Below are 24,867 nucleotides of genomic sequence, written 5' to 3'. Positions count from 1 at the left end.
AAATAAAAAAAAAATTAAAAGTTGAAGGAAGGAGATGGGAAAGTGGGCCTGAAATGGATATATTTAATACCTTGGTATGCTTCATAGAAGTTGGAGACTGACAAAAGTTAGTAAGCCATCTAGCTTATTGAATCCTCAGCACTGAAACTTGCAGAGACTTAAGAGGAAAGGACATTTTTACAAATGTCACTGTCAAATCACAGTAGCAAATCACTGTCATTTTCTGTTGTATCAGAGATGGACAGATGATCTAATAGGCCTTTCCCATCTCTAATAATAACACTTAGTTCTTATACGGCTTTGCAGCTAGCACAGTGCTTTGCAAAAGAAAGTATCATTATTCCTATGGAGATGCTGTCAGAGTGTCAGACACATTTTAAAATGTGAGGTCTCCTTTATTTAGCTGTATAGGATATTGGATCACCATGTTTTCTGCATGATGTTCAAGTTTTCTCAAGTTCACTTCTTCTTATACCCAATTAAAACTTTAAAGTGTTAAATCTGAGGGGGTTTTAATTTTCAGATTTTGTGTCAGAGTGACATAGAATAAATGCAAAATGTTGAATGCATGTTCAACATTGTAAGTGTAGCATCTGTCCTGCAGAGGAACTGAATTTGATAGGGAACAAAACAGAGGTTTTTAAGTTTGAGAATAAGCAAGCCTGATTTGAAATTCTTCAGCAGTTAGTTAGTTGGTTTTCATCTTGAAATTGAAGATGTTGAAATGTTGTGACTTTAAAGGTAAAACTACATGACTCAAGTAGAGCAGTTACAGTACTGTTTTAGGCTATTAGAATTATGCATTTCTTTTCGCACCTTTCATACTCAAAATGCTGACAATCCCACTATATCCCTTTGTTGAGTATTCTCTTTCTTAACTCCCTCTCTGGAAGAGACACCTACTTTAGGAGGTCAGAGGCATTCTTGTGTTATAACAAAAAGAATGTAATTGGCTTACTTGAAATCAAAGGGGAACTTGTCTTGATTCATCTCAGACTGTCTGGCTTTACAGGTATTAAATTCAAATACAGATGACAGTAGACAAGAAGGAGAAGTTCAGTGATAGTGTTAAATTCAGGCTCTGCTGGGGTCCTTCTGTTTCTGGACAGTATTCATTCTGAGATCAGAAAAACTTGGATTGCTTATTTGTCAAAAACATACTTATTATTATTCGACTTTCAAGTGTTGAAGGGCATCGTGAGGTTAAACTGTGCTGAGAGAGTAGATCCTACACTTGGTACTAAGCATCAAAATAAAAATAATTGTATTAATGTTGATTCTAGACAAGGCATATACCTGAAGACCTTGTAGAAAGTTACAAGGCTGAAGGAAGGAATAGTGGACAATTCCCCATCTCTGCCTCTTCATGTTATTGTGTGGGGTTTTATTGCTTAAGGATAGGATATTTTAAAATGCTTAATAGAGGAGAGAGGCCAGACCAGCCAAGGAGTTCAAAAGCACTGGACTTGGCTGTTAAACATAAAGTGGCATTTGGAAAGCAATGTTCTGAATGCTGTTTTTGTAGGCTTTTGAGAAAGATGCTGAGAGGGATCAAAATCATCTTAAAGTTCGTCTTAAAAAGGCTTAAGCAGAATTCATATCACATAGATGCTGGAAGTATTCTCCATGTACCCACAGGTGATTCATTCAGGTAGCTGATCTATTAGTCATGTGCGTGGGTTGAAGTATATTCCAAGTAGAAGAAGCTGAAGCTACACTATGAAGAGACGTTTTGGATGGAAGCTGCAGAAGGAATCCCAGGGAATTCAGCCATAATCATGGAGTACTCCCAGTTATAAAACTGTAATCTGGGAGGGTTTGCAAATGCATTTTCAGAATCAACTGGTTGCTGTCAAAAGGCCACAGAACATGCTATATATGAAATTTTCCTGCATTGTTCTCTACCTGGACTTTTAGGTACTTGTTTTTTCTGACTGCTAGCACCAGTGAATGCATCAGAGACAGAAATTGCATTTTTCACTGGGATTCTAGGCAGAAGCTTTGCAGTAGTCTAGGGTAATACCTTATTTCCCTTTCTCCCCTCACTTTGCAAACCAACAGTGACAAAAATAATTATCTGATTACTGTTACAAACCAGGATCAGGAGCTCAGAGAAGCTGTAAGCTGGCTGTATCAAAATACTCAATCGTAACTATCATTAGATGGACCTTCAAAACACAGACCAGCATTTTAATAGTCACAAGGAAAGTGCACCTCTCACAAAGAAGACGACAGCTTTTCCATTCAAAGGTTGGGCCATAGTGTGCCACTCTGGTCTCCTCACTTTGTTGTGCTCACTCCACGTAGATCTAAAAAATCTTGGTTTCCAGCAGTATCAGAGAAAGATATATTTTTGAAAAGCTTAAAGAAAAGGATTTAGAAATAGTGATCTGAGAAAGAAAGGGATTAGCCATTTTCTTCATTTTTTTCCTCTGTCGGGTCTTAAACACCAATTTAAACCATGTCAGGGATTACCATAGTAACCATTTAACCTCTCTTCAGAGCCTGTTGTGTTTCAGTTTAGTTTAACAACGAGCTTAACTGTCATTTCAAGCACTTTGTATTGTAACTGTGACAGGAATTAGCACCAAATGCCCTTATTTTAGAGGAATCACAGTTAGAATCTAGAACATAATACTGTATTTTCAGTTTGGTGTTATTAGGCTTTTACTGGTTTTATGCTAATATTTTTCAGAGGTAGAGTGCATTGATTTAGGATGTATTACCAGGTTTTACTTGTAGGCTAAATAGATGACAGACCGTGATAACTCCTTCCTAAAGCTACTTGTTCGATTTTATCATAAAGCTCAGCCTTCCAGCAAAGGCCAAAGAAATTCCTCACGTTGGCTGATATGTTGTTGGTGTATTACAGGTGATGCAGCTGGGTGGGTTTTGTGCAGTCAACCCTGTGCTTCATTCCTCTTTCTTTTCTGTGGCCTTCTGCAGCTTTACTCTGTGATTGTTATCATCATAACCAGAGAAACACTCAGGACATGATGATTTAAATTAGATTCTAAAAACCTTTGGAACAGCATAGCCTTTTTCTCTTGTTCATGTCTAATTCAGTCTGAGCAGAATGCTCTTGTACAAAATAACTTGCAGAAAATACTATTTTCATAGAATATCTCTGTTTCTGTGTTTTATGCATTCTTCCCTTGCTGGTTAGTGGAGAACTGACATTTCCAGTTTTTAAGATCTTGCAGTCTATGTCATACACACAGTTCTTCGTGAAGGACTGATTATGGCTAGTCTTTCACTTTCAATCGCACAGATCAAAGCAAATATATTATTCTTGTATGTTCCTAGGTAACTCTACATCATACATAAGATTTAAAGAGATTAACAAGATAGATGTAAATGCTTTTGTGTAGCTTATTAGAGCACGAACATTTATAATGTTGGTGCTATACGATTCAAATCTTTTTTAATCTCTCTGTCATCCAGAATTCTAATAGTGAAGAATTTTACTCCAAGAATGATGCCACTGTCTAAAGATCAAACTATTTCTCCTCTCTCTCTGTCTCCCCAGACTTTCATAGCACTGGCCGCATGAAGGAAGAAGGTGATAAAAAGCTGGCTGATCTCTCAGTTTCTTATTCTTCTAGGTTTCTTTTTTTTTTCAACTTCTACCATCATTCTATACACCTGAGTGAGTCAGTTCATAATTAAGCTGCACTTTTTAGCCTCCACAGTCCACAGCTGATGTTGCTTTTTCGTATCTATGTTGACCAGAGATCAAACTTCTGTGAATCACTCTACCTCCTCACTTTTCAGCATATTCTCGCTCTGTGTGTATTTGTGCGTATAAGATGTAGACTTGAGTATGGAGCAGAAATATATCTTTCTTTTATGACGCATCTTCTGTGATGGGAGCTTTTGTGCAGACTTTAGTAGATTTGTGAGTGGCCTTTATTTGCATTAACTGGTAAAGTTTTGTTTCAGATGGCTGCCTGGCGGGCTCGCACGCTAGGTGGATGGAGTGGTACTGTAGATGTTCTGTCCTTTACACTGATGGAGTTTACAGAGTAGGATTTTTTTCTGTGGAGGGCTTGAGTATGGTCACTGCCACAGAATTACTACTCCAGCTGTCTCCTTGGAGCAGAATATAACTCACTTTGAGCTACAATCATCAGTGTGCAGATGAAATTAATTTCTGATCTCCTTTCTGAACCCAGATATTGCCTGTATGTGCTTCTTGCTGGCCAAGCACTAGATGAAGAGAAATACCTGAAATGGTACCCAGTGACATGCAAGCCATTTTCCTTGAGCGTTATGTCAGCAATTACAGTTACAGAAATAGTACCAAAGGCAGGAGTTTCCAAACTAGCAGTGAGAGAGTTCAAAGTGATATGTTATCGCTGCTTGATCAGCTGGATGCATTCACCTACAACAGAAAAGAATTAGGAGTTACTGCTACTTCCACTGTCACTGATAATGGCAACTAAATTTGGGAACCCTTCTGTAGTGACTTTTTCCACTTGTGGCTGACCCCGAGTTCAAATCTCTTCTTCTTAGACAGAGACCTTGCCATAAAATTCTAACCCAAGTCATTCCCTAGACAATTACCATTATGTGGGATTTATAACTTGCTTTTGGTGCCACCAGCACGGAACAGAGCACTGCAGCATCTGGGTGGTATGGATGGCACTGGGAAGACAGCACCTGAGCTTCTCATTAGATCCTTAACCAATTTTAGCTGCTACTTTAATTACTTCTAACAATCTTCAGAACTACTGGGTTGTCTGGAATCTAGTTATTTTACTTTTGCTTTTCCATATCTTCTTCAGTAACTGTGAAAATTAACAGGAGGATCTCTGTTGATGAGTGCAGCTCAGGCTTCAAAACTGACAGCATCTTATTTTCATATGAGTGCCCTGAGGTCTGCAGCTGACATCTCCTGTCTGTTAATGCCCAGCCCAGAATTAGACAGCAGCAGATTATGCTGGAAGTGTTTTTATTCATTCAGACTTTCGCATTAAACAGTCAGGCCAAACATCAATTTTCTGTGATGTTTTAGAGCAGACAGGTTTTCCAGGAGATGTGGGTCATTTGAATCAATTTTGATTACTCTAACTTTTTTTCTTGTACTTATTGTACAGAAAATAGGTGCAAGTATTACAATTCTGTGACACAAAGTAAGAGCTGCAGTTCTTCCACAGCACATCTCCATAAGCCATGATTTCTGTGTTGAGATAGTAGATTTTCATCCCTGCATTTGCTTTTTCTATCACTCTTAAACATTAACTTGTATATGAGAATACATCAAAGCCCTCAAAAAAAAAAAAAAACACCTGTAACTTTATGTGCCCTCCAAATATGTGCATGCTTCCTTGACCTCTCTTTTTACAATGAGGACCAATTTGTCTCATCGCAATTTGATATAGCAAATATTTCTCAAATATAGAATCATACTTTTCCACATAGCCTTTAAATAATGAAATCATTTTAGATCTCTCAAAGACATGATTCTTTCTTCAGAATGTCTGTCTGTGATACTAAACTATTAGTTGATTTCTTAATGGAGAACTGTATACTTTTAGTTGTATCCATCAGCCTAAAGGAAAAATATGCACTTTTGATGTATTGAAAGTAAAAACTTTTATGATTAAAAATACATAATCAAAAATGTATATTTTCTGATATATGATAATTGTAAATGAGAACAAATGTTAATTAAGCTCTACTAGATTTGCTGCAGCAATCATATGTTCCAGAATGACTCGAGAATATTGGCTTCCTGCTTGGATTTCAGCTGTAGAGTTCCAGAGTTGGCATAATGTCCTGCAAGCACAAACACCCGTCACATTATGTAACAATTTAAGGCTCCTAAACTTCCCTGTTTACATGTTCCCTACCATGAAAAACAGCTGTTAATCAACCCCAAGCACAATCACTACATACAAAGCTGTGAATATCTTGTGTGTAAACACTGTGACGTGCTCCTTTGACTTTTCAGCTCACCTGTTCATTGATTCCTTGGGTTATTGCCAGAAGACACCACTATATGAGCTCTTACAACTTGCTGAGGATGAGAGCTTTCTACATCTGATCTGTTTTATTTGCATTTAGCCTAGGCTAGCTAACATTAACATTTTCTTTCTGCAGAAAAAATCTCCCCTTTCAAAAACCTTTGCTTTGTTTAGAAATACTACTAATTCTTATCAAATTGGGTATTTTTCTAAATGAAGTGAGGTTGTCTGCCCTAAATCCAGAGGACTCCTAGATCTTCAAGGAATATTTTAAAGAACCTCATATAACCAAACTCAATCCAGTAAACAGGCAGCATCCAGGAGATAGTAGTGTTGCCCCTGTGCCAAGCTGGGATGAAGGTGGTGCAAGGAAACCCCCTTACAAGCTTGAAAGTTAGACCTTGCTTAGTTTCGGAGCAAAGATCTAGAAACTCTCTTTTTTTGTCCTGGCTGCATGGCTCTTGACTGCAAACTCTGAAAGCTCAGATTTCCTCATGGCATACTGATTTCCAGCATTATCCTTCATTTTTTTTAGTGGAAGTTCACCAAAAGCAAGTTTCTCATGACACATTTTAATATCATCTAATCAGAATTTTGTGGAAATTCCAGTAGAAGATTCTGTATGAGACCTTATTGTCAAAGGCTACAAAGAGAAGTTTGCTGACAGTATACCAGCATTTGTTATAGGCAGCTTTGCACCTTTGCCAGAAAACTCTTAGGTGGTCTTCAAACCGAAAGAGGTTACGAGTTACTGATTTTAAGACATCAGCAGATGGAGAAAATAACACATCCCTCATAACTTCAGCAGTTACTCTCTCTGTTAAAACGTGTACTTTGTTATTTGGATGTCGCTGGATTCTACTGCAAGTCATTGATTGTTGTTATGCTCTTCTTCAATAGATTCCAGCCTTTTCATACATGATGCTTCCTCTTCTCTACAGTACTTATGCACTGTAATCAAGTCACAATCCTCTTTTCAGAAAGCTGCAGAAATTCATCTTTCATGTTTTTCACAATCAGATGTTTTCTCCATTTTTCCAATAAGAGTTGTGACTTTTTACCTTTGTAGTTTTTAGCACCTTAAAAAAATATATATATCTATATATATGTTCTCAAGAGCTCTGTGCAGTGTACTTCATATCCGTGCCAGACAGGCAAATTCACCAGCTGCTTCTGCTCGCCTCTGCTGTTGAGTGTTTTGCACAGCAGTACTCTAGCAGTTCATGATCTGTAGCTTATGACCCTAAATCTTCAGCAGGAGACACTGCCTGGTAAGATACATTTCCCGATTCAGTAGGTACTTTAGAAGTAGTCTTGAGTTCTTTGTCTTAGGATGTAGAATTTTTGCTTTTGGCTGTATGAAAATGTACTTTGTGTGACTGGTTACAGCTAAGTGATTTAGCACTTTGACCAACCTGTTGCATTACTGTTTAGCATTATGTTAATTATTGTATCATCTGCTTACTTTATCAACAGAAATATCTTCTACCTCTGTAAAAACAGCAGTAGACCTTGAACAGAACAACAACAAAAAAATTGCATGTTTCCTTCATCAACCAATTTTACTCTCTTATCAAGGAATGAATCTGGTTTTAGTTGAAAGAACCTATTTTCCATGAAACCATGTGACTTCACATTCATTATATTCCATATCCTTTAAACCATCACTAATGCAAACTTTTATGAGTTGTTCCTTTGTTTCATCTGGGTTTGATAAAAGACAAATGGCTGATAGAGACCACCTTCATCCCTTGTGGTCTTTTTTGAGTAAGATGGGCATAAATTTAGCACTGCACCAGTCTTCTGGAATTTCCCTTGTGGTCTAAGATTTATTAAAAATGAACATCAGTGAGCCAGAGATCTCATGATAAGTACAGTCTTCTTTCATAGATTTTTATAGATGACTGCAATGACCTCTTTCTTTTTACTGAAGAGATTAATGAAATTCAGTGTGGGGTACTGATTGCTATGATGACCTTTGATGAGCTGTCTTGTCTTCCTAAAGAACATGTTAAGAGAGTTTTTCAAAGTGAAATAGCCAGAGGAAGTGAAGTGATAAAAGAAGTTTTTGTCTGTATGTATTTATCCAAAAACTTGAATATATTTCAGTAGCTTCATAAAAATGTGGGTTTGAATGCTTAGTTTGAGAAGTTGATGTGAGCCTGGCAAGGGTAAGTCAATAGATGTGAATACATAGCACTAGTTTAAAGGAACTCATTATTGAACTAAGCACAAATTTTTAACAAGCTGCACTTAACATTTATAATGGAAGGGGTTGTAGAAGGACGCATATAGTAGTTTCTTCATTTCAACTGGAACCAAAGACAAAAATATTGAAATTATCTGAGAGAGTATTTTATATATTTCTGACTTCCCAGAAACTAGGAAGCACTAGAACAAGAGTGGCTTTGAGCTTTTCTGAGGGTTTTCAGCTTGCTGCTCTTCCAGCTGCATATCCTTTACCCCATTACATATTTTTAGGCAGTTTGGATGATCTGGAAAAATCTCCAGTATAAAAATCAGTAAAGGAGGACAATGGAAGAAAACTTTTAAATGAAGAGCAATGACACAGAAAGGGATTTCAAATTCTGCCTGTGCTTGTAGCACAGAAGCAGTGGATAGAAATAAAAGATGACATAGACTTGAGTGAAATTATACATGAAGGAAAGTCTTCTTCATATTAATAAATTACAGGTAGAGAACTGTCTCATCATAAGACTTCACTTATCAGCTGTTAACTTACATCAGCTGCCTGTGGTTTTTCCATTAGCAATTCTAGTTGTGTTTCAGCTGTGAGTCCCTTGGTCTGCAGGCTTTTCCAGGTCACCACTGTGGCTTAGTGCAGTGAGGATCCTGACCTGTCTGTATGCCTGAGTTTTTGTTGTGTCAAGATGAAGGCACAAGCTGCTTTTGGCACAGAATTGTATTGCGTGCTGCCCTGGAGGCTGGTGAGCGTGGTAAGAAGGCATCTGTAAATTTAATGGAAAGCAAAGCCTTACGATAGATACTCAGATTCTTGCCCTGTTCAGGAAGACCCTTGGGCATGTGTCAGGTCCTCACGTGTCTTGTTTGGCCTCCTGGTAGCTAACCGGCAAGCTTCTAGTTTTAAAACAATGGCATCGTGTACTGTCTCTTGCCTGTTTGCCCATTTAGGAGACTTTGGAGAAGGCTGTTGGGTTGTGTGAAGTTTGTGATGGGGTCATGGAAGGGAGCTGAATGCAGTGCTGGGGGATATTATGGAGGAACATGAAAGCTGAACTGGTGTTATAGCAAGCAAGAGATGAGAGAAAGGAGGACATCTATCCATGGGAGCTGAGTGAACGAGGCTCCGTTAGTGTCGCTAGAAAAGGGACTGTTTATAATGTAGCTGGGACTGGTACAAGGTGCAAGGTATTTTCTTCTTGGTAGTTTGTTACAGAGGAAAGGGAAGAAGGTCTCTGGCTACAAAGATAGTGCACAAATTCCACTGAATTTCTCTTTGTGATTCTTGCAGATCAAATAGAAATATAGTGTCTAGTTTCAGTAATGAAGGCACTGAATTCACCTGATAGCTTTTCCCTGGAGCTGTTGAATTTCAGCAGAATTTACCAGCAGCTATAGAGGATTACTCATTCCATCATGCCAGTCATTCCCACCTACTGGTTTCTTTAATCTATTTGTTCTGTCTTTCATTGATCGATAACGTGTGGTCATTGTTGCAAGGATTCTGTTCATGACAGGTTTTTAATACACCAACTCATCCAGAGATACATCTCACAAGTAAGAAACCAGTAATTGATTTGATTCTTGATTACAGTTTTCTGCTGTTTACTTATCCTGTATATTTTTGGATATATGCTGTAATTTCAATCCATAATCTAAAGTTTTGGGTCAGTTGCTTTTGGAAGCTAAGATGCTCTTGGTAGTAGAAGCTACATTAACTAAGCATTAAGGTGCCATACTTACTACAAGAAATGTTTTCAAATCAAGCAAGGGTACTGTACTGTGGCCTCCTCTACTCTGTCACAGGAGGACAAGGATTTTCTGCCAAGTGACTGCAATGCACATACAATATTCCAATAATTATAGAAAAGCTTTGTGATTTGACTTCTCATGGTGTCTGATAAGCCAAAGAAAACCTTTCAAGTGTATTACATTTCCTTTCGATGTTGTACTTAGACTACTCACTAGACAACTAGCCTTGTGACATGCTATAGTTAATAAGTTTTCCATGCTGTCAAAAGTAATAATGTTAATGTGACATTCAGTTAAATTAATTTTGTTTTGTGCACTAGCCTGCATAAACGTGAGTGACATTTAGAAATATGATCAGGCAGGAGCTGAGGAGAAGCCAAGTGGCAAAATAGAGCGAGATTCAATCATTAAAGCAGAGCAGCCAGCTGTAAGCATTTATGGGTAGGCAAAGAGTTACAGAAAACCAGGCTATGATGTTTGGGCGTATGTGTTTCTTTTAATTCATTCCTCCCTTTCTCATTTATTTAAGAAATTCATTTTCTTCCTGTTTTAATTAAGAACTCTGTATGTTTGGTACCATGGTCCCTTGTTTGGAAATCAGAGAGTGTGTTTCTGCTAGTCTTTGAATTCAAGTGCCTTCAGCCACAGCGTTTTTCATTTTGCCAGAGGCAGCTGATTGTAATGCTTTTAAACTGATGACCGTGAAGTGTCATTTTCTACTAATAATAACAGTGTTTTCTCTTTCCATTTCCTCTGCTTTTTAGAAAGCAGTAATAGAAGTGCTTTCTCGAAACAGTTAAAAAGGTAATGAAGAGGACTAAAAGGAGGAAGCCGACAAAACCTGACTTGTTAATCTTTTAATAACATTGAATGGTTCAAATTATTGCCCAACTTGCTTTCAAGTCTGATTTACCATTGCGTTGGAGGATATTACATAATTAGGGCAGTTAAAAAAACGCGACGTACTAACTTTCTATATATATTGCAATAAGAGGGCAGAGATTTGTGAAGAATTTCTATGTCAAATAGTGCTGTTCAGAGGAGGAGGGGGAAAAAAGGTAGATTTTATTTCCAGAGAAAGATCCTGCCAGGTCTGTTCCCTTTAAGCAAAGGTAAAAAGTAGTGCTGGCATACAGAAGTTGTATCACAAAAGAGTCAGAGAGTAGGACTGTAGTAGGAAAATCAGTCAAAAGGAATGTGCAATTAAATCGCTTCTTTTGGCTCTTCCTCACTCCTACTTTATACCATGACTTTATCCCTACAGATACCACCTCCTGATAACTTTAATAATTCACTTCATTCAAAAGATTGTTCCCTGTCTACCCTAAAACTTCTACCTTTGAAAACTTACCTCGTGGACCTTTGTTTCTATTTCTGTTCTCTGTTCACCTAGCATCAGTCTCCTTTCCATCTCTTCTTCAGCCTGTTGTCACTGCTAATCCCTTTTTTTACAGCATCCAAAACGAGCCCTCTGGATCTTTGCCTCAAGAAGCTTCTGTTTCTTCTGAGATCTCCTGCTGTAACCTATTTCAGTTTGCTATGTTTCTTAATTTACTTGTTATGTAGCTTGTAAAGGAACACTTTACATCAACAGGAGCTTCCTTTTATGGTCAAGTTTGCACATTTGAAGAGGGTGTAACCTATGAAGACGCTTCTGAAATAATGTTAGCAAAAGCAAACACAGGAGAGGCTTTTGATCACAGGCACTTTGTACTTCCATTTTGTAAGACAAGTGGGTTTTTTCCTCTAATAAAGACTGATCCCTGAATACGGGAATACACAGTAGGGCATTGTCTGTTCATATTTTATTGTTTTAAAATATTCTTTTCAAAAGTGCAGTATATACAGTCATGAAGAAGGTTCTTCCTTCTCTCCAGAGGCATTTGGCATCTATTTACTGCTAGCTGTATAGAAGTGTGGCTGCTCCGTTCATGGGCATGAAATTATTTTAGACAGCAAAGGAATTACTCTGCTTGTCAGATTAATGGTTTAGCTGTTAAAATCCTTAAGTCTATATTGACTGGGTTTACAGTTAACATTTTGCAAGTCTGAAATAGCTACTTCTGTAATCAGCCTTTTGATTGAAAAGAACTCTGCCTCTCCTGTTCGCTCTCGCTACTTTATCTCAAAAGTAGTTCATTGACTTTGGGGTACAGTGGTACTTAGTGTGCATACATATTCATGTGATAGTCTCCAAAAGTGCTGTAATAATGAGCTGACACATTAGCTCCAGCTTTTCTTTCTCTTTCCGGTTCTCCTTTATCTTTCCCTGCTGTACCATCTATTTCTAGCCTATTTATGCAAACTGAGTTTTAAGAGCTTCTTGCTCACTTCCCACTCCTTTGCCTAATTGTGGCAGAATCGTCTGCATATTGCGGGGTCATCTGGTCCCTGATTTGCAACCATAAGAGAAAAATATTGTCTTTCTTTTGTAATTATACCTTATGCAGGTTTGATGTATTTATAAAAATGTATTTATAAAAAATTCAGTGCCTTTGAAACCAGTAATGCTAAGGGCAGCTGCTGTGGCAATACAATTTCAGGTTTAAAGAAAAAAAAAGGGAACCCAACAAACCAGTATTTCGTTTTCCGAGTATGATCCCTGTTTGTCCTAGGGGTGTGGAGGAGCAATATTTTCCCAGTTATAGATCTCAGCTATGTGTATGGGTTGCTAATTCTGCCCACCTGCTCTGGTGGCTTAATTGAAGTTGTGGCCAGTCTCATCTGTTTCTGCATCCATGTGATGCTGCTACTAGTGTTATTGTGACAGCCTTGTGGCTTAGTGTATTTTCATGGTTTACATGCCAAGAAAAGGAATTTGTTGGATTTGAGATCTCCATGTGTAGACAGAGTACAATTGCCTCAAAACTGTCTGAAGCCTGTGGATATGGGAACTAGGATTAGAGACTCCGTCATTACAGTTTATCCAGGTTTCCTGGATTTGAAAGGCTCTAATTTGGCTTATAACCACCTTTATGCTCTTCCTGTTTTCTCCGCAGAGTTTTAAAACATTTTGAGTGGTGTGAAAACTACACAATGAACGTTATGAGCCTCAATTGAAAATCTGATTTGTGGAAGATTCTATTTTGGGTCTTCAGCCACAAACCACATCCTATTGTGTCTCTCTCTGGCTTATGCAAATATCCACAATCAAAACCAGGTATTGAAGTTGGAAACCTGCCTCACTGTGTTTACATTTTGGAGATCCAATTAGGAAAAAGCATATGGTGCTATGGCTCATTATTTTGGTATTGTTTTACCAACAGAGCTGCAAGCATCGACTTTCTTGCAATATCTTCCACAAAAATGTGGAGAATGTTTATATTAAGAAGATAGATGTTGCTGTTAGAGATTCTGCAGTGCGAATGAGAGTGATCTGCATAAATAGCATTTTTCTCTGTAGCTCCTTAGGAGAGTGTGCTGTCAAGGCAGAAATGACTACTGACAAATACAAGAAGAAACATGAGGCAGGCAGGAGCTACTTGGAGTCATCTCTCAAAAGTCCATGTTCTCAACAGGACTTGAAATAGCCTTTTCTAAGCTCAAGGAGTGTTACCAGCTCTGTGTCATTTATGTTCTGCTCCATTGCGTCCTCTTTAAATGTAATGAAGTTATGGAGTTGCTTAGATGGAGAGAGTCTTTTGATGGCTGTTTAGGCATTATACAGGAATAGGTTAATGTCTGTGAACCTCCCAGTTGGAAGCTTCTAACACTAACTTACAGTTTCCATCAGAGATCAAAGTAATTTACTAACATAAATTATTTATACATAGGGCTGAAAGAAATTCATAATAACAATAAGGCACCTCCATGAGATAATCACCACACCAGAAGCACTCATCTGTACCTCATAGCCCTGCAGGGGTTTGTAATTATCTCCTGCAAACCACACCTCTAGTGATTGCTTTTTGTTGCTTCATTGCAGTGCTGCCACTTGAAGTATTTTGCCTGACAAATATTTTTAAATTACCAAAAAAAATTTTTAAAAAGTTAGGAATAGAAAACTTGTGGCAGTCATGTAAAGAGAAAATGTTAAAAGTACAAGAAATATTGAAGAAATGCAGTTAATACAGATCTTAATAACAACGAAAAAGTACCAAATGTGATTCTGTAGTCATTTAAGGAGGTACTTATGCTTTTTCTTCAAGTTATTCACTGGAATGAGCCTATAATCTGCTGTCATTTCCCACGGATTGCTGGTGATCTATGGAAAACTGGCTGTTTACATGGTACTGACTCCTTCTCCGTGCTTCCTGCAGCTAAAAACACATTAAAAGAGGTTGAAAATGCATTAAATGCTCTCATAAAATTACTCTTCTGTGTAGACAATTGCGGTATTTGCACAGAGGCATAACATGATTACAGATGGAGAAAGACTGGTGAGAGGTGATGGTCTTCGTGGCAATAACTGTGTTTGTAAAGTACCTCCTCCGGCCTCTGCTGAAGTACTCAGATAAGAAAGAGCAATTCTAACACAATTTTATGCTTACTAAGCACACTCTAGTCTCAACGCAAGTACAAACAAACAAAAACGTAAGAAAAAAAAAATTCTATCAACGAAACAATTAGAAGCATGGTATTGATTTAAAAATACCTTCCAAAATAGAAGTTTAGATAGTCTGTCAATGAGGTACATTTCTGAGGAATACAAATTCCCATGCTGCTACAACCAAAGCTCTGCCTAGTGAATCTAGGGGTGAGGGCAGAGCCCTTGGATGTTGGGTGCTACATAAGTACAAAGGTCTCTAAGATGGGGGACTAAAATGGGCTTTCAGTCTTACTCAGAGCCCCGTGAATCATCCAAGCTAATTTAAACCAGGTCTACCATATAATAGAACAGCAACTGCAGAGAAGAGCGGGTGGCTGGGTGAGCTGTGATCATGGTAACACAAATCAATAAGCAATTGACTTCTTCCATTCTGAACAAGCTGCAAGTGATAGGTCAACTTCACTGCTAGCCTAGCCGTTATGGACTTCCAAAACCGAATGTCGGGGAACTGGAGCGTGTTGTGCTGTCACAGTGTTGTGCTGTCACCGTGCCATTGCAGGCTCAGTTAGAACTGCGAATGAGCTGTGCAGATCACATGGCTGAAATCCATATTTCCATGAGCAGAATCTATGCTGCGATTCATAATGGTATATGCAGACAGGGAGGAATAGTAATTGTGTCCTTCCACAGCAGTGTGGTCTGTGATTATTCTAGATATGAGTTAAAAATGTAAGTTTTCTGATATTAGGATCTCTTCTTTTGAGCAAGGTTATAACATTATTATAGCCTACCTGGGTCATATCAAGGTCTCTAAGATACTGCTCCCCATCCAGCCCCTTTTCAGCCTAAAGAGTCATAATCTGCTTAGCTGTTCCTTCCACAGAAGCTGTGTCATATCTTTGATCATTCCTGATGCTTTTCTTGCAATCTTTCCCAGTTCTACCTTATCCTTTTTTGAGATGAGGCGGGTACCATAAGTTTCCAAGATACTGGCATATTTCCATTCTGACAGAGTTTTTGTATGTGATGCATACATTTAATGTCATAAGCTTTTTTGTGGTGTTCTTCCTGAGCATTCCCTAATTACACATAACTTCATGTTTGTTCTGCGTGTTTTCTGACCACTGGAGATCCCTGAGCTGATGTTTTGCAGTGAATTATCCGTTACAATCCCTGGGCCTCATTTCTAGCCTGTAATAATCAATTCAGAGTCTGTCACTTTTATAGATATTGCATTATTATCACAGTTTAACTGTTCAAAAATTGAAAGGAACAATAACTACGTGATGCCATTCTTAATATATACTGCTTCAGGCTTTTGTTGGGAACAACATAAGCAGAATCCCACATCCCCAAGGAAGTCTTCTTAGGCAAACCCATGCAACTTTTGATAGGAGAGGAAGATGTAAACTCTGAAGTATAGCTGAGTATCTGTCATGCATCCTTCAGATAGATGTATTGCAGATGCTTATCCAAACCTGGATAAAAAGTGATTGTGTGAAAGAGCTATTAAGAGAAGAACTGCCACTGATGCTGAAAATTTTGCTTGAGAAATGAAGGTCAGTTTCTCTTAAATGTCTTGGAAGTTTGAGCTCCCAGCTGGAAAGGAACATTTTGATTCCTTTTAAAAGTGCTTAGGACGTGGGCTGTCTTTTATCTAGGAAATACCCACTACATCCATGAATATGTGAGCAGTTGCTCTCGGAAGTGTTCCCCCAGCTTTTTAGGTCAGGTTCTGACTTTGTCTTTTCTCCTTCGCAATTTGAACCTGGTAAATTGCCATCTCCCTTTTGCATTTGTGGTATGGGGAAAAGGTGCACAAGTCTTGCAAAAATTACCTAGTATCTTAACAAAAAGCCTGGATACACCCTCAAAACTTTTCAACAACAAACCTTCCAATTTATTCTAACAAAACACTGGAACCAAAGCAATATATCTTGATAGAAATGTACTTTATATTCTACTGCCAAAATAAATTGTGGAAACACACGTGCCATAAGAACTAGTGTCTTTGAAAGAAAAACGTTGCTATCTGAAATGCTTTATTAGACTATTCAGTGTAATCTCATTCTTCTTGTCTCAAAAGCAACTTAGTTACCCCCCCTAGAGATACTGTTGTGCCTGAAAGGAAGGAGGGAAGCAGCTCGGGTCGACCTAGTGATCATTTCTGAGCAGTACGCCACTCTTCTCTCTTCCTCTCATCTGCAAGTTCAAGTCTGTTGCTCCTCTTTTTATAACAAAGTTCCTGTAATTCTGAACATAACTCAACCCTTTCCTCTTTGCCAGGACTGTTAGGAAAGTACTAAGCAATGAATTGCAAAAGGTTGTGTTTGACAGGATCCCAGATAGGCAAGGCTGAATGCAAAACCAAATATCCTTCCAGCCATTCCTGATGTGAGGAAGGATGCACAGTGAGCTTTACCAGCCTGTATCTTCTTTTTTTTTTTTTTTTCTTTTTTACCTGTCAGATGAGAGACAAGTCTTTTTTTATACTGAATGTTTTGTGCTTTGTGGTTTTTATACTGTTTGCTTTTGTGACAAAGTGTGGTGAGAAACAGCCATGTTACTGTTCCACAGAAAACAGTCTAGTAATTGTGTATGCACGTGATTTCCACTGGAACACAACCTGGAAAAAAAAAAAATACAGTCATGAGTTGGTTTAAAGGGCAAACAGTATTTGTGGCACTCTGATTGTCAGGGGTGAAATGCTGAGCAGTATAATGTACTTTGCAGCCAGTACAGATCTTGTCATTTGGCTCCATACAGGACAGTTGCTCTGCACTCCAGTTGCTGCAGCAGATTTGAGGCTATCAAGTATTTAAGCTGGGCAATTTGTGGCAGATATCTCATATTCTTCACTTGAATGTTTTGTTTAACAGGAGGAGTTTGAGATGTAATCCTGTTGATTTTCTGTGGGGCTTTCAAATTTACATTTTTAAAAGGTACATAAAATTATTAAAATATAACACCATGTCTTGTTTGCTTTCACAGCAAGAAAAACTGGGTGATATCTGTTTCTCCCTCCGTTATGTGCCTACTGCTGGCAAGCTGACTGTGGTCATTCTGGAGGCAAAGAACCTGAAGAAGATGGATGTCGGTGGACTATCAGGTACGTGCATGAAAATCTGTCTGTAGATTTTGCAGGCTTGTAAAGGCAGAAAATCAACTCGTTTTCTATTGGAGATCTCTTGGTTGAGAAGGTAAGGGCTCTTGTTCACTGTCTGAAAAGTGTGGCTTGTGTTCTCTGAAAGTTAGGCCATGGCTGAGCATATCAAAACTCATTCTAGCTTGGATAAAGGAATTTCATTATACGTTGCATTCTGCTCCAAGATGAAGTCTGAAGAGTTAAACAGTCAGATGACATTGCAAGCTCTCTGTACTTTCCTTCTCTCCTGTTGCCTGGAGATAAATACAGACTATTCAGGCAAGAGAAAAAAATCTCACTACAATCCCTATTGTCTGTTTAATCTCACAAAACGTGAGCGTTTCCCTGCAGTGTTACTGATAATACATAATAGAGGAACTCGCCACAGGTCACCGTACTGGCTGCTGGTCGAGGTCCTAGGATAATTGTTTCTACATTTGAAGGTTTTGGGTGTCATTGCTCCCATGTGCAGAGTTGGGAGTGCTCTGCTTTGGCGGGTACACCAGCAATCAAAATGACAATCTTGTACGTGCAGTAGTCAGTGAGGTCCCTATCTCCAACATGCTCAGTACCTGCAAATCGTCCTCGTGGTCTTTGCTCGTAGTGAGGCTGTACACCCTGTGAGTGGGGTGATGTGCGCCGTCTGTAAGGGAGGGTGCAGCCAGCACACGTGACATCGGGGCTGTGTCTCTGGTAGGGCTGTGTCCCAGGGACCTGGTGGAGCTCCGCGTAGGCTTCTGTTCTCTGCTCTGTCTGGGATTCTTGGATACCAATTACTGTCTAAATAGCCAATTAGCTGAGAGCAAATTAAATAACAAGATGCTTTATAAGGAAAGGTCTTTCCAGGATAATTTTATTTTATATACCCTCTGTTTAAAAGAGACAGTTTCTACTGACCATTGAGAATGAGGGTATTTCCAGCACAGCTCTAGAACTGAAGGCTTTTACAGCTGTCACTAACACAGAGATTATATTATTGCTGATATTGCTGACAAGAAAAATGATTTTGGTTTTTATTTTCTTATAAACTTAGCACAAGGTGAGAGTTTTATCCTAAATACACAGAGAAATGGGGACCTGCTAAAAGCAAGCTTGAAGGTTTTGTTTACTGCTTTTGAACAGTAACAGGAGGAGCTTCACAAAGTTAAAGGGAACAAAGTCTCTTACCAGTAACCAGTTATCTTTTTTTTTAATTGCTTCTAAAGTCTTCCACTGTACAGCAACAGAGATAATAAAGTAAAAGACATCAAAATATTGTTGTAGTCATTACCTGAATCAAGTCTGGCTTTTTCCTTGTATAAAATGGACACAAGATTAGGATGCAACATTAATATTTTCCCTAACGCTTGTACTGAACCAATTGCAAATTAACGTTCTTAAGCACATTTACTTCCTAATTGTTTGCTAATGAAAGATTAGGTTCTCATAATGAGGAAATGTGGGGATGTTTGACTGAAGCGTAGCTCTAAGAGCTAGAGCATCTATATTCTTTTCCAAGCATCGCGAGAAATGTGATGGATAATGGGTACTCAGCTCATAAAAAAAGAAAGGGTCAAGGAAAGCACTAATGAAGACCACCTACAAACTTCAGATGGAAAATATAATGCGTTGTGTTGGAAATAACTATAAGGAAATGAATGGGCTTACTCTCATTTAAATATTTTTCTAGAGGATGACAGGTTTTGTTCTCCTTTTTTTAGGGCCATGCCAAACTAGAAACATCATGTTCTCTCAGAGACAAACAAACCCAATGGGATACCATGGTTGTAGCAGGAATTCAAAAGTCACTGACAGTGATAAATAGCAGTTAGTACGGTGTTTCTGAGGCAGTAATTATAGATGAAATAATGTTGGTTTAAAGTGGATCCAGTATCTTTCATTAGGGAATTTATCTTTCGAATAAATTACGCAGAAATAACTTTTGAAATCAAGCTGAGCTTCTGTTGTCATTATTCACACTAAATAATACCTACTCTCAAAGTACAGTATTGCTAAGTAGTAATGAAGGTGGCAGGATTTTATCTCAATTAGCGAATGCTTTCCCCACTAGTTTTGTTATTTTCTCTAGATACTAAAATGGCTTTTTGTCTTGCAAAACTGAAAGTTTTGCACTGCAGTGGAGGTGGGAAAATGTTAACAATCAAATGTGATCTCAAACTGAATGTTACCTATATACTCAACAGCACTTACTGTCACCAAGGGAAAGCCATTAGCAAGAGGTGAAAATTACGTAGTTGTCAAAGGGGAAAAAAATATCTTAGAAGTTTGTCAAAAATAGGCAGAAATTATCTGCTTTTGAGTTTAGAAGATGTCTTTTTGTTGTTCTCTCCAATTTTGGAGAAGATGCTGGAAAAGCAGAAGACGGGCATTTGGAAACGGCTCTGCTTTCTCTTGCATCCAGCCTCTGTGCCTCTCTGGGGAGCTGATCTGCCTTGCAGAAAGGAGGAGCAGGGCCCTGGCTCCCGCAGGGGCTCTGGCATCGCCAAGTGTTCGCAGCACCGCGACAGGCGACCTTTTGGTTTCCTTTTGGCTGCTTCTCTCCACATCTCAAGTATTACTGCTGCTAGCAAATCTCCTCTACCTTTGCGCCTCAGCAATGTGGAAAGCTTTGACGTTTATGTTACCTTTAGTCCCAATACAAAGAACCAGGCACTGTGGCTCAGTAGTCTTCCGAGCTTCTACTTAAAAATTTATGAGATCCATAATTGTGGTCAATCAGAATTAAAAACATGCTTGATTTTTATCATGTGTGTTTCTGTTGTGCAGCTAGAGAGCCCAGTTACAAAAGTACCTGTCAAAAGCAAGAGACCAATCAAAGTAGATTGAGAGTACCACCTTTCCTAGCACTTCTGCAGGGCTTCTACTGGTGAAACCTTAATCCTGCTAGTCAGCACATATATCCTATTCAATGGTTACTACAGTTGCAAAAAAAAAAAAAAAAAAAAAAAACACGCCACTTTTATCTCCAGCATTTTGAACTTTTCCATAAATTTTATTAGCAGTCAAAAGCCAAGCACAAATTACTTCAGAAACAGGCAATAAAAGACAACAAACTAATCGTCAAATTCATTAGGCTCTTTGTAACAAAACCAGATCACCCATCTGAGCAATAAATTCCCAGGTCTTAAACTTAATTGCAACATCACGCTGTGACTAAAGCAAACCTTGGCTCAGACACTGGAACTGTTCAGACCGAGCTCATCAAGTCGCCACAACAAGTGGAAATTATTACTTCTGGTGAGCAAGGGCCTCTGGCAAACAATTATGCATGTTTTTAAATGGCATTTTAATTATTTAAATTATATTCAAATGCATTTTTAATGAATCTGACATCTGGTAGGTGACATGTAGGCATATAAGCTCTAAAGAGATTGCTTTTATTTGTCTGGATTTGGTAAACTCAGGTTACATGGCTTTATAGGTATCCTTCACCCAAAATGTCTATGAGACTTAGAAGCTTAGGTCTTACAGCAAATCAAGGGAAATTAGACTCCCAAGTCACTGTGTAGCTGTTGGTTTGATTTTGTTGTTTGTTTTGCTTTGGTTTTGTTTTGTTTTTATTTCATTTAGATGACTTGCAAAATTGCAAGATTTCAAAACCAGTTTGCAGTTTAATCTCTCCAAACAGGCCATAGAGACATAGTCTGACTAATTCCTTGATAAGGGCATGATACAGTTCAGCAAAGCAGTTCAGTTCACAAGGGCTGTCTATGAATTATGATACTTTATTCAAGTTTGCAATCCCTTCTGCTTGAGAAAGAGGGCAAGAATTATCTGCAGCTCCCCTGTGAGATATTAATTTAAATCAAAGTAGTAGTGATTTCATAGGTGGATTTAAATGAGTATGAAACTTTAAATTCATTTTCATCTTGTTTTTTATTTGTTGTTTTTACTTATTTTATAAAGAAAAAAAATGGTTGTTTAAACATCAGCATATCTGACTAGCAGCTAAATGTGGTCTGTGCAATAAATATGGTCCTTCTTTTCATTACATAGGAAGATTCCCAATCTTAATACATGTTTATGCAGGCAATTCTATAGATTTCCCTGTATTTACTCATACCCCTGATTTGTATTCATTTTTGTTCATGAAATAAAAGCTTTCATTTCAACTTCCAACAGCTTTCCCTGCTTTGACCAAGCCAATCATTGAAATAAGTTATCTGAATACATTGAAAAGCATTTTCCCTCTGAATGTGCAGAAAAGGCTGGTGCTGGCACCTGGACAGACTGTTATGGGTGTTTAGCTACCCAGGCCCTTTGGCATAAATACTGTTTTGTATCAAAAAGTCATCTCTTGGTAGCTGATAGTAAGTGTAAGACTTAACATAGCTTATCATCATTTCAGGATTAATTTCCATATGGTTTATTCCTTCTAAAAATCTTTGAAAGCTAATGTGGCTTTGTTCTCTGTGTATTATTTTAGTATGCTTAGCTTTTAGTGAATCTAATTACCAGGAATCTATCCCAGTAGCAAGCAATGTACCCTCTGCTTATCTCCTCAGCACTGCTGCACCTCACCACACCCCCCAATCAGAGCCAGAATTTCAGATGCTATAGCTGGCACGGGCTCAGGTATTGCTGTAGGAACTGTTGCCAAGTAGCAAATATTGTAGCAGACCCTAAACTATACCTGTTTATGCCAAATTAATGCTTAGGAAGAACTGCAAGGAGAGGAATGTCATTGGATCCCTGTGCTCTTCCTTCTGCAGAAAGCTGCAGCTTCAGCCGTGAAGAGAAAGCAGCCTGTAATCCCGTCCATTATGTGTGAAAGCTAATCTCAATATTTATGAGTTATAAATAGAAAATACCCAGCACCTCTTTGTATCTGCCAAGCAAATACTATAAATCAGAACCACCTCTGGGGACCCAGTGGTACTATAGCAGAAACAAAGCTAGTTTTGTACAATTAGACATTTATTTTAAATATTGCATTGAAATTCAAAAGGCTGGTTGGATGTCTTAGAAAATAATTGAAAAATTAAAAGTTGTTTAGAGACCAGCTCTTTGAAGACAGAGTGAATGCTCATGAATTATGCAGAGCATTCAGTTTAATAACTTCGTTAAAACATAAGAAACCTTAAAAGCTAGCTAACACAAATGCAATATTACGGGAAGAGAAATATACCATTAGCACCATGGTCTTGCTATAAGCTATATTGTAAACATAACTCAGTGAATATTAAGGGAAAAGAAAACAGCCGCATTAAAAGACAAGAGTAAAAATAAACAACAAACACCACCACAACAGCTGCAACTAGCCTAATCCTGAAGAATCCAACAGAGAACAGTACCAACAAATATTTTAAGATTTCTACTTACTCCGAGGATTTCTACATCATCCCATATCTCAGTATATCTACTGTAATGCACTGGCAGAAGTTCCAACAGTAGATGGCTGCAGCAATGCATCTCTCTAGCACTCACAAAACCATCTTGCAGCATCACAGTAAATTCACCATGGGCTCCTTACAGTGGTGATGGGATCAGCCACCAAATCCCCATCATGCGAAATTTTTTTTCTCCTACCTGGGAGAATATTCCTGTTGATGACATCTTCCCTAAGACTGGGCAGTGGAGGTGGAGGGGCTCATCTGAAATGGCACTCTTTCAAGGGATAAATATGGTCTTAGGGAGCTGTTTCTTCTAATCCAAACTCAAGCCTTAGACATCAAACCACCTTCTTCCTCAAGTTAAAAGCTGAAGAAGGCAATTCCAAAATCAAAGTGTATTCCAAATTACAGTATATTCATCATAGAAGCCGTGTTAAAGGATACATAAACTCTCATATAATAAACTCTCATACATAAACTCTCATCAGTGTTTATAAATACATAAAGGGTGGGTGTCACGAGGATGGAGCCAGGCTCTTCTCGGTGACAACCAACAGTAAGACAAGGGGTAATGGGTTCAAGCTGGAACACAAGAGGTTCCACTTAAATTTGAGAAGAAACTTCTTCTCAGTGAGGGTGACGGAACACTGGAACAGGCTGCCCAGGGAGGTTGTGGAGTCTTCTTCTCTGGAGACATTCAAAACCTGCCTGGACGCCTTCCTGTGTAACCTCACCTAGGTGTTCCTGCCCTGGCAGGAGGATTGGACTAGATGATCTTTCGAGGTCCCTTCCAATCCCTAACATTCTGTGATTCTGTGATATTCCAGGGCATTTTAGAGAGTCTTATGAAGAAGCTGTCAGGTAATTGTCAATTTCGGAGTGAGTACACAATTTCCACTGAATAATATGTTACAGGCTATTGCACACAATAATATATTGCACTAGATGAACCATCAAATATGACGATTCCTACAAAGAAGCAGAGTCAAATTGTTCTGCTCTTTTTTTTCCTTCCTGTGCTGAAACTGAGGGGGAAAAAGCGATTGTGCCTGTTGATTACCAGTGAAGTTGTACAAAGCCTTTAGGCATTGCACTGAGAAACCTTAGGACAAACACTGTGCCAAAAAAGCACCTCAGCTCAGGAGGTGTTTGAACAGCTTCTTGATTTGAGAAAGGAAAGAAACCTTACAGTATGTGTACATCTCCTTACTCGTGCACACCGACCAAAGGTACAGGAGATCAGCATCCAGCTGTGTGGACTTTGCCAGCCAATAGTCATAATTTTCTGGCATTGCTGTTGATTTTTTTCCCTTACCCTCCCTTCCCCAAAACAGAGAGCAGGAAGACTTCTTATTCCTTTATTTGAATAGCCACTTCTAAATAATGCATTTTGTATGTGTTTGCATGCGTGCTGCTGCTTGATTAAATTAAAGTATGTTTTTATTTGTTTCTGCAGTCCCAAAGCAAGTGTGAAGATATGTGTGTTAATTACTTATATGAAAATGAGATAGTTAATACTTTAGGTTTTCAAGCTCTCCAAGAATTTCATAGCAATGTGAATGGCTGTAAAATGTATGTAGAAATACTGTAGATAGGTCCTGGTGTCCTTAGGGAAATTAGTCAGTTCTCTTACAAGTAAATTTAATTTATTTTTGCTCTCTGAAAATTGCAGTCTATGTCTTTTCATTTAATGGCTTTGAAGAAAAAAAATAAAATATGAACTCAAAAAGAAAATCTCTTTTTTCATCTCTATAAATACAGTTAAATCAGTGCTTAAATGTCCACAGAAAGTGAGGAAAGTATAGTTGAGGGTTATTTCCTTTTCAGGACTGTATGAAGTAGTACAGGTTTTCAAGACAGCATGACGAGCATTTTATTAGTGCTGTTAACATGGCTGAGGTTTGAAGAAGTTTGTCGGACTTTCTGAAGAAAGAGAAGCAACTTTAAATTCAAGATTTTACATTACTTTAAATCCCA

General features: G+C 38.4%; 1 protein-coding gene across 2 annotated transcripts in view; it reads left to right on the top strand.

The window, feature by feature from the left end:
- Window positions 1-24,867, top strand: part of SYT1 (synaptotagmin 1) — a 130,190-nt gene that overhangs the window by 61,881 nt on the left and 43,442 nt on the right. For both annotated transcript variants that reach the window (XM_065646756.1, XM_065646746.1), the window contains exon 6: window positions 17,404-17,521. In XM_065646756.1, coding sequence (XP_065502828.1) covers window positions 17,404-17,521 — 118 coding nt within the window. The remainder of the gene's footprint in view (window positions 1-17,403; window positions 17,522-24,867) is intronic.

This window comes from Caloenas nicobarica, chromosome 1 (genome assembly GCF_036013445.1).
Source record: "Caloenas nicobarica isolate bCalNic1 chromosome 1, bCalNic1.hap1, whole genome shotgun sequence".
Classification (NCBI taxonomy): domain Eukaryota; kingdom Metazoa; phylum Chordata; class Aves; order Columbiformes; family Columbidae; genus Caloenas; species Caloenas nicobarica.
The sequence above is the reverse complement of the archived record's forward strand: the minus strand, read 5'-3'. Positions and strand labels throughout refer to the sequence as shown.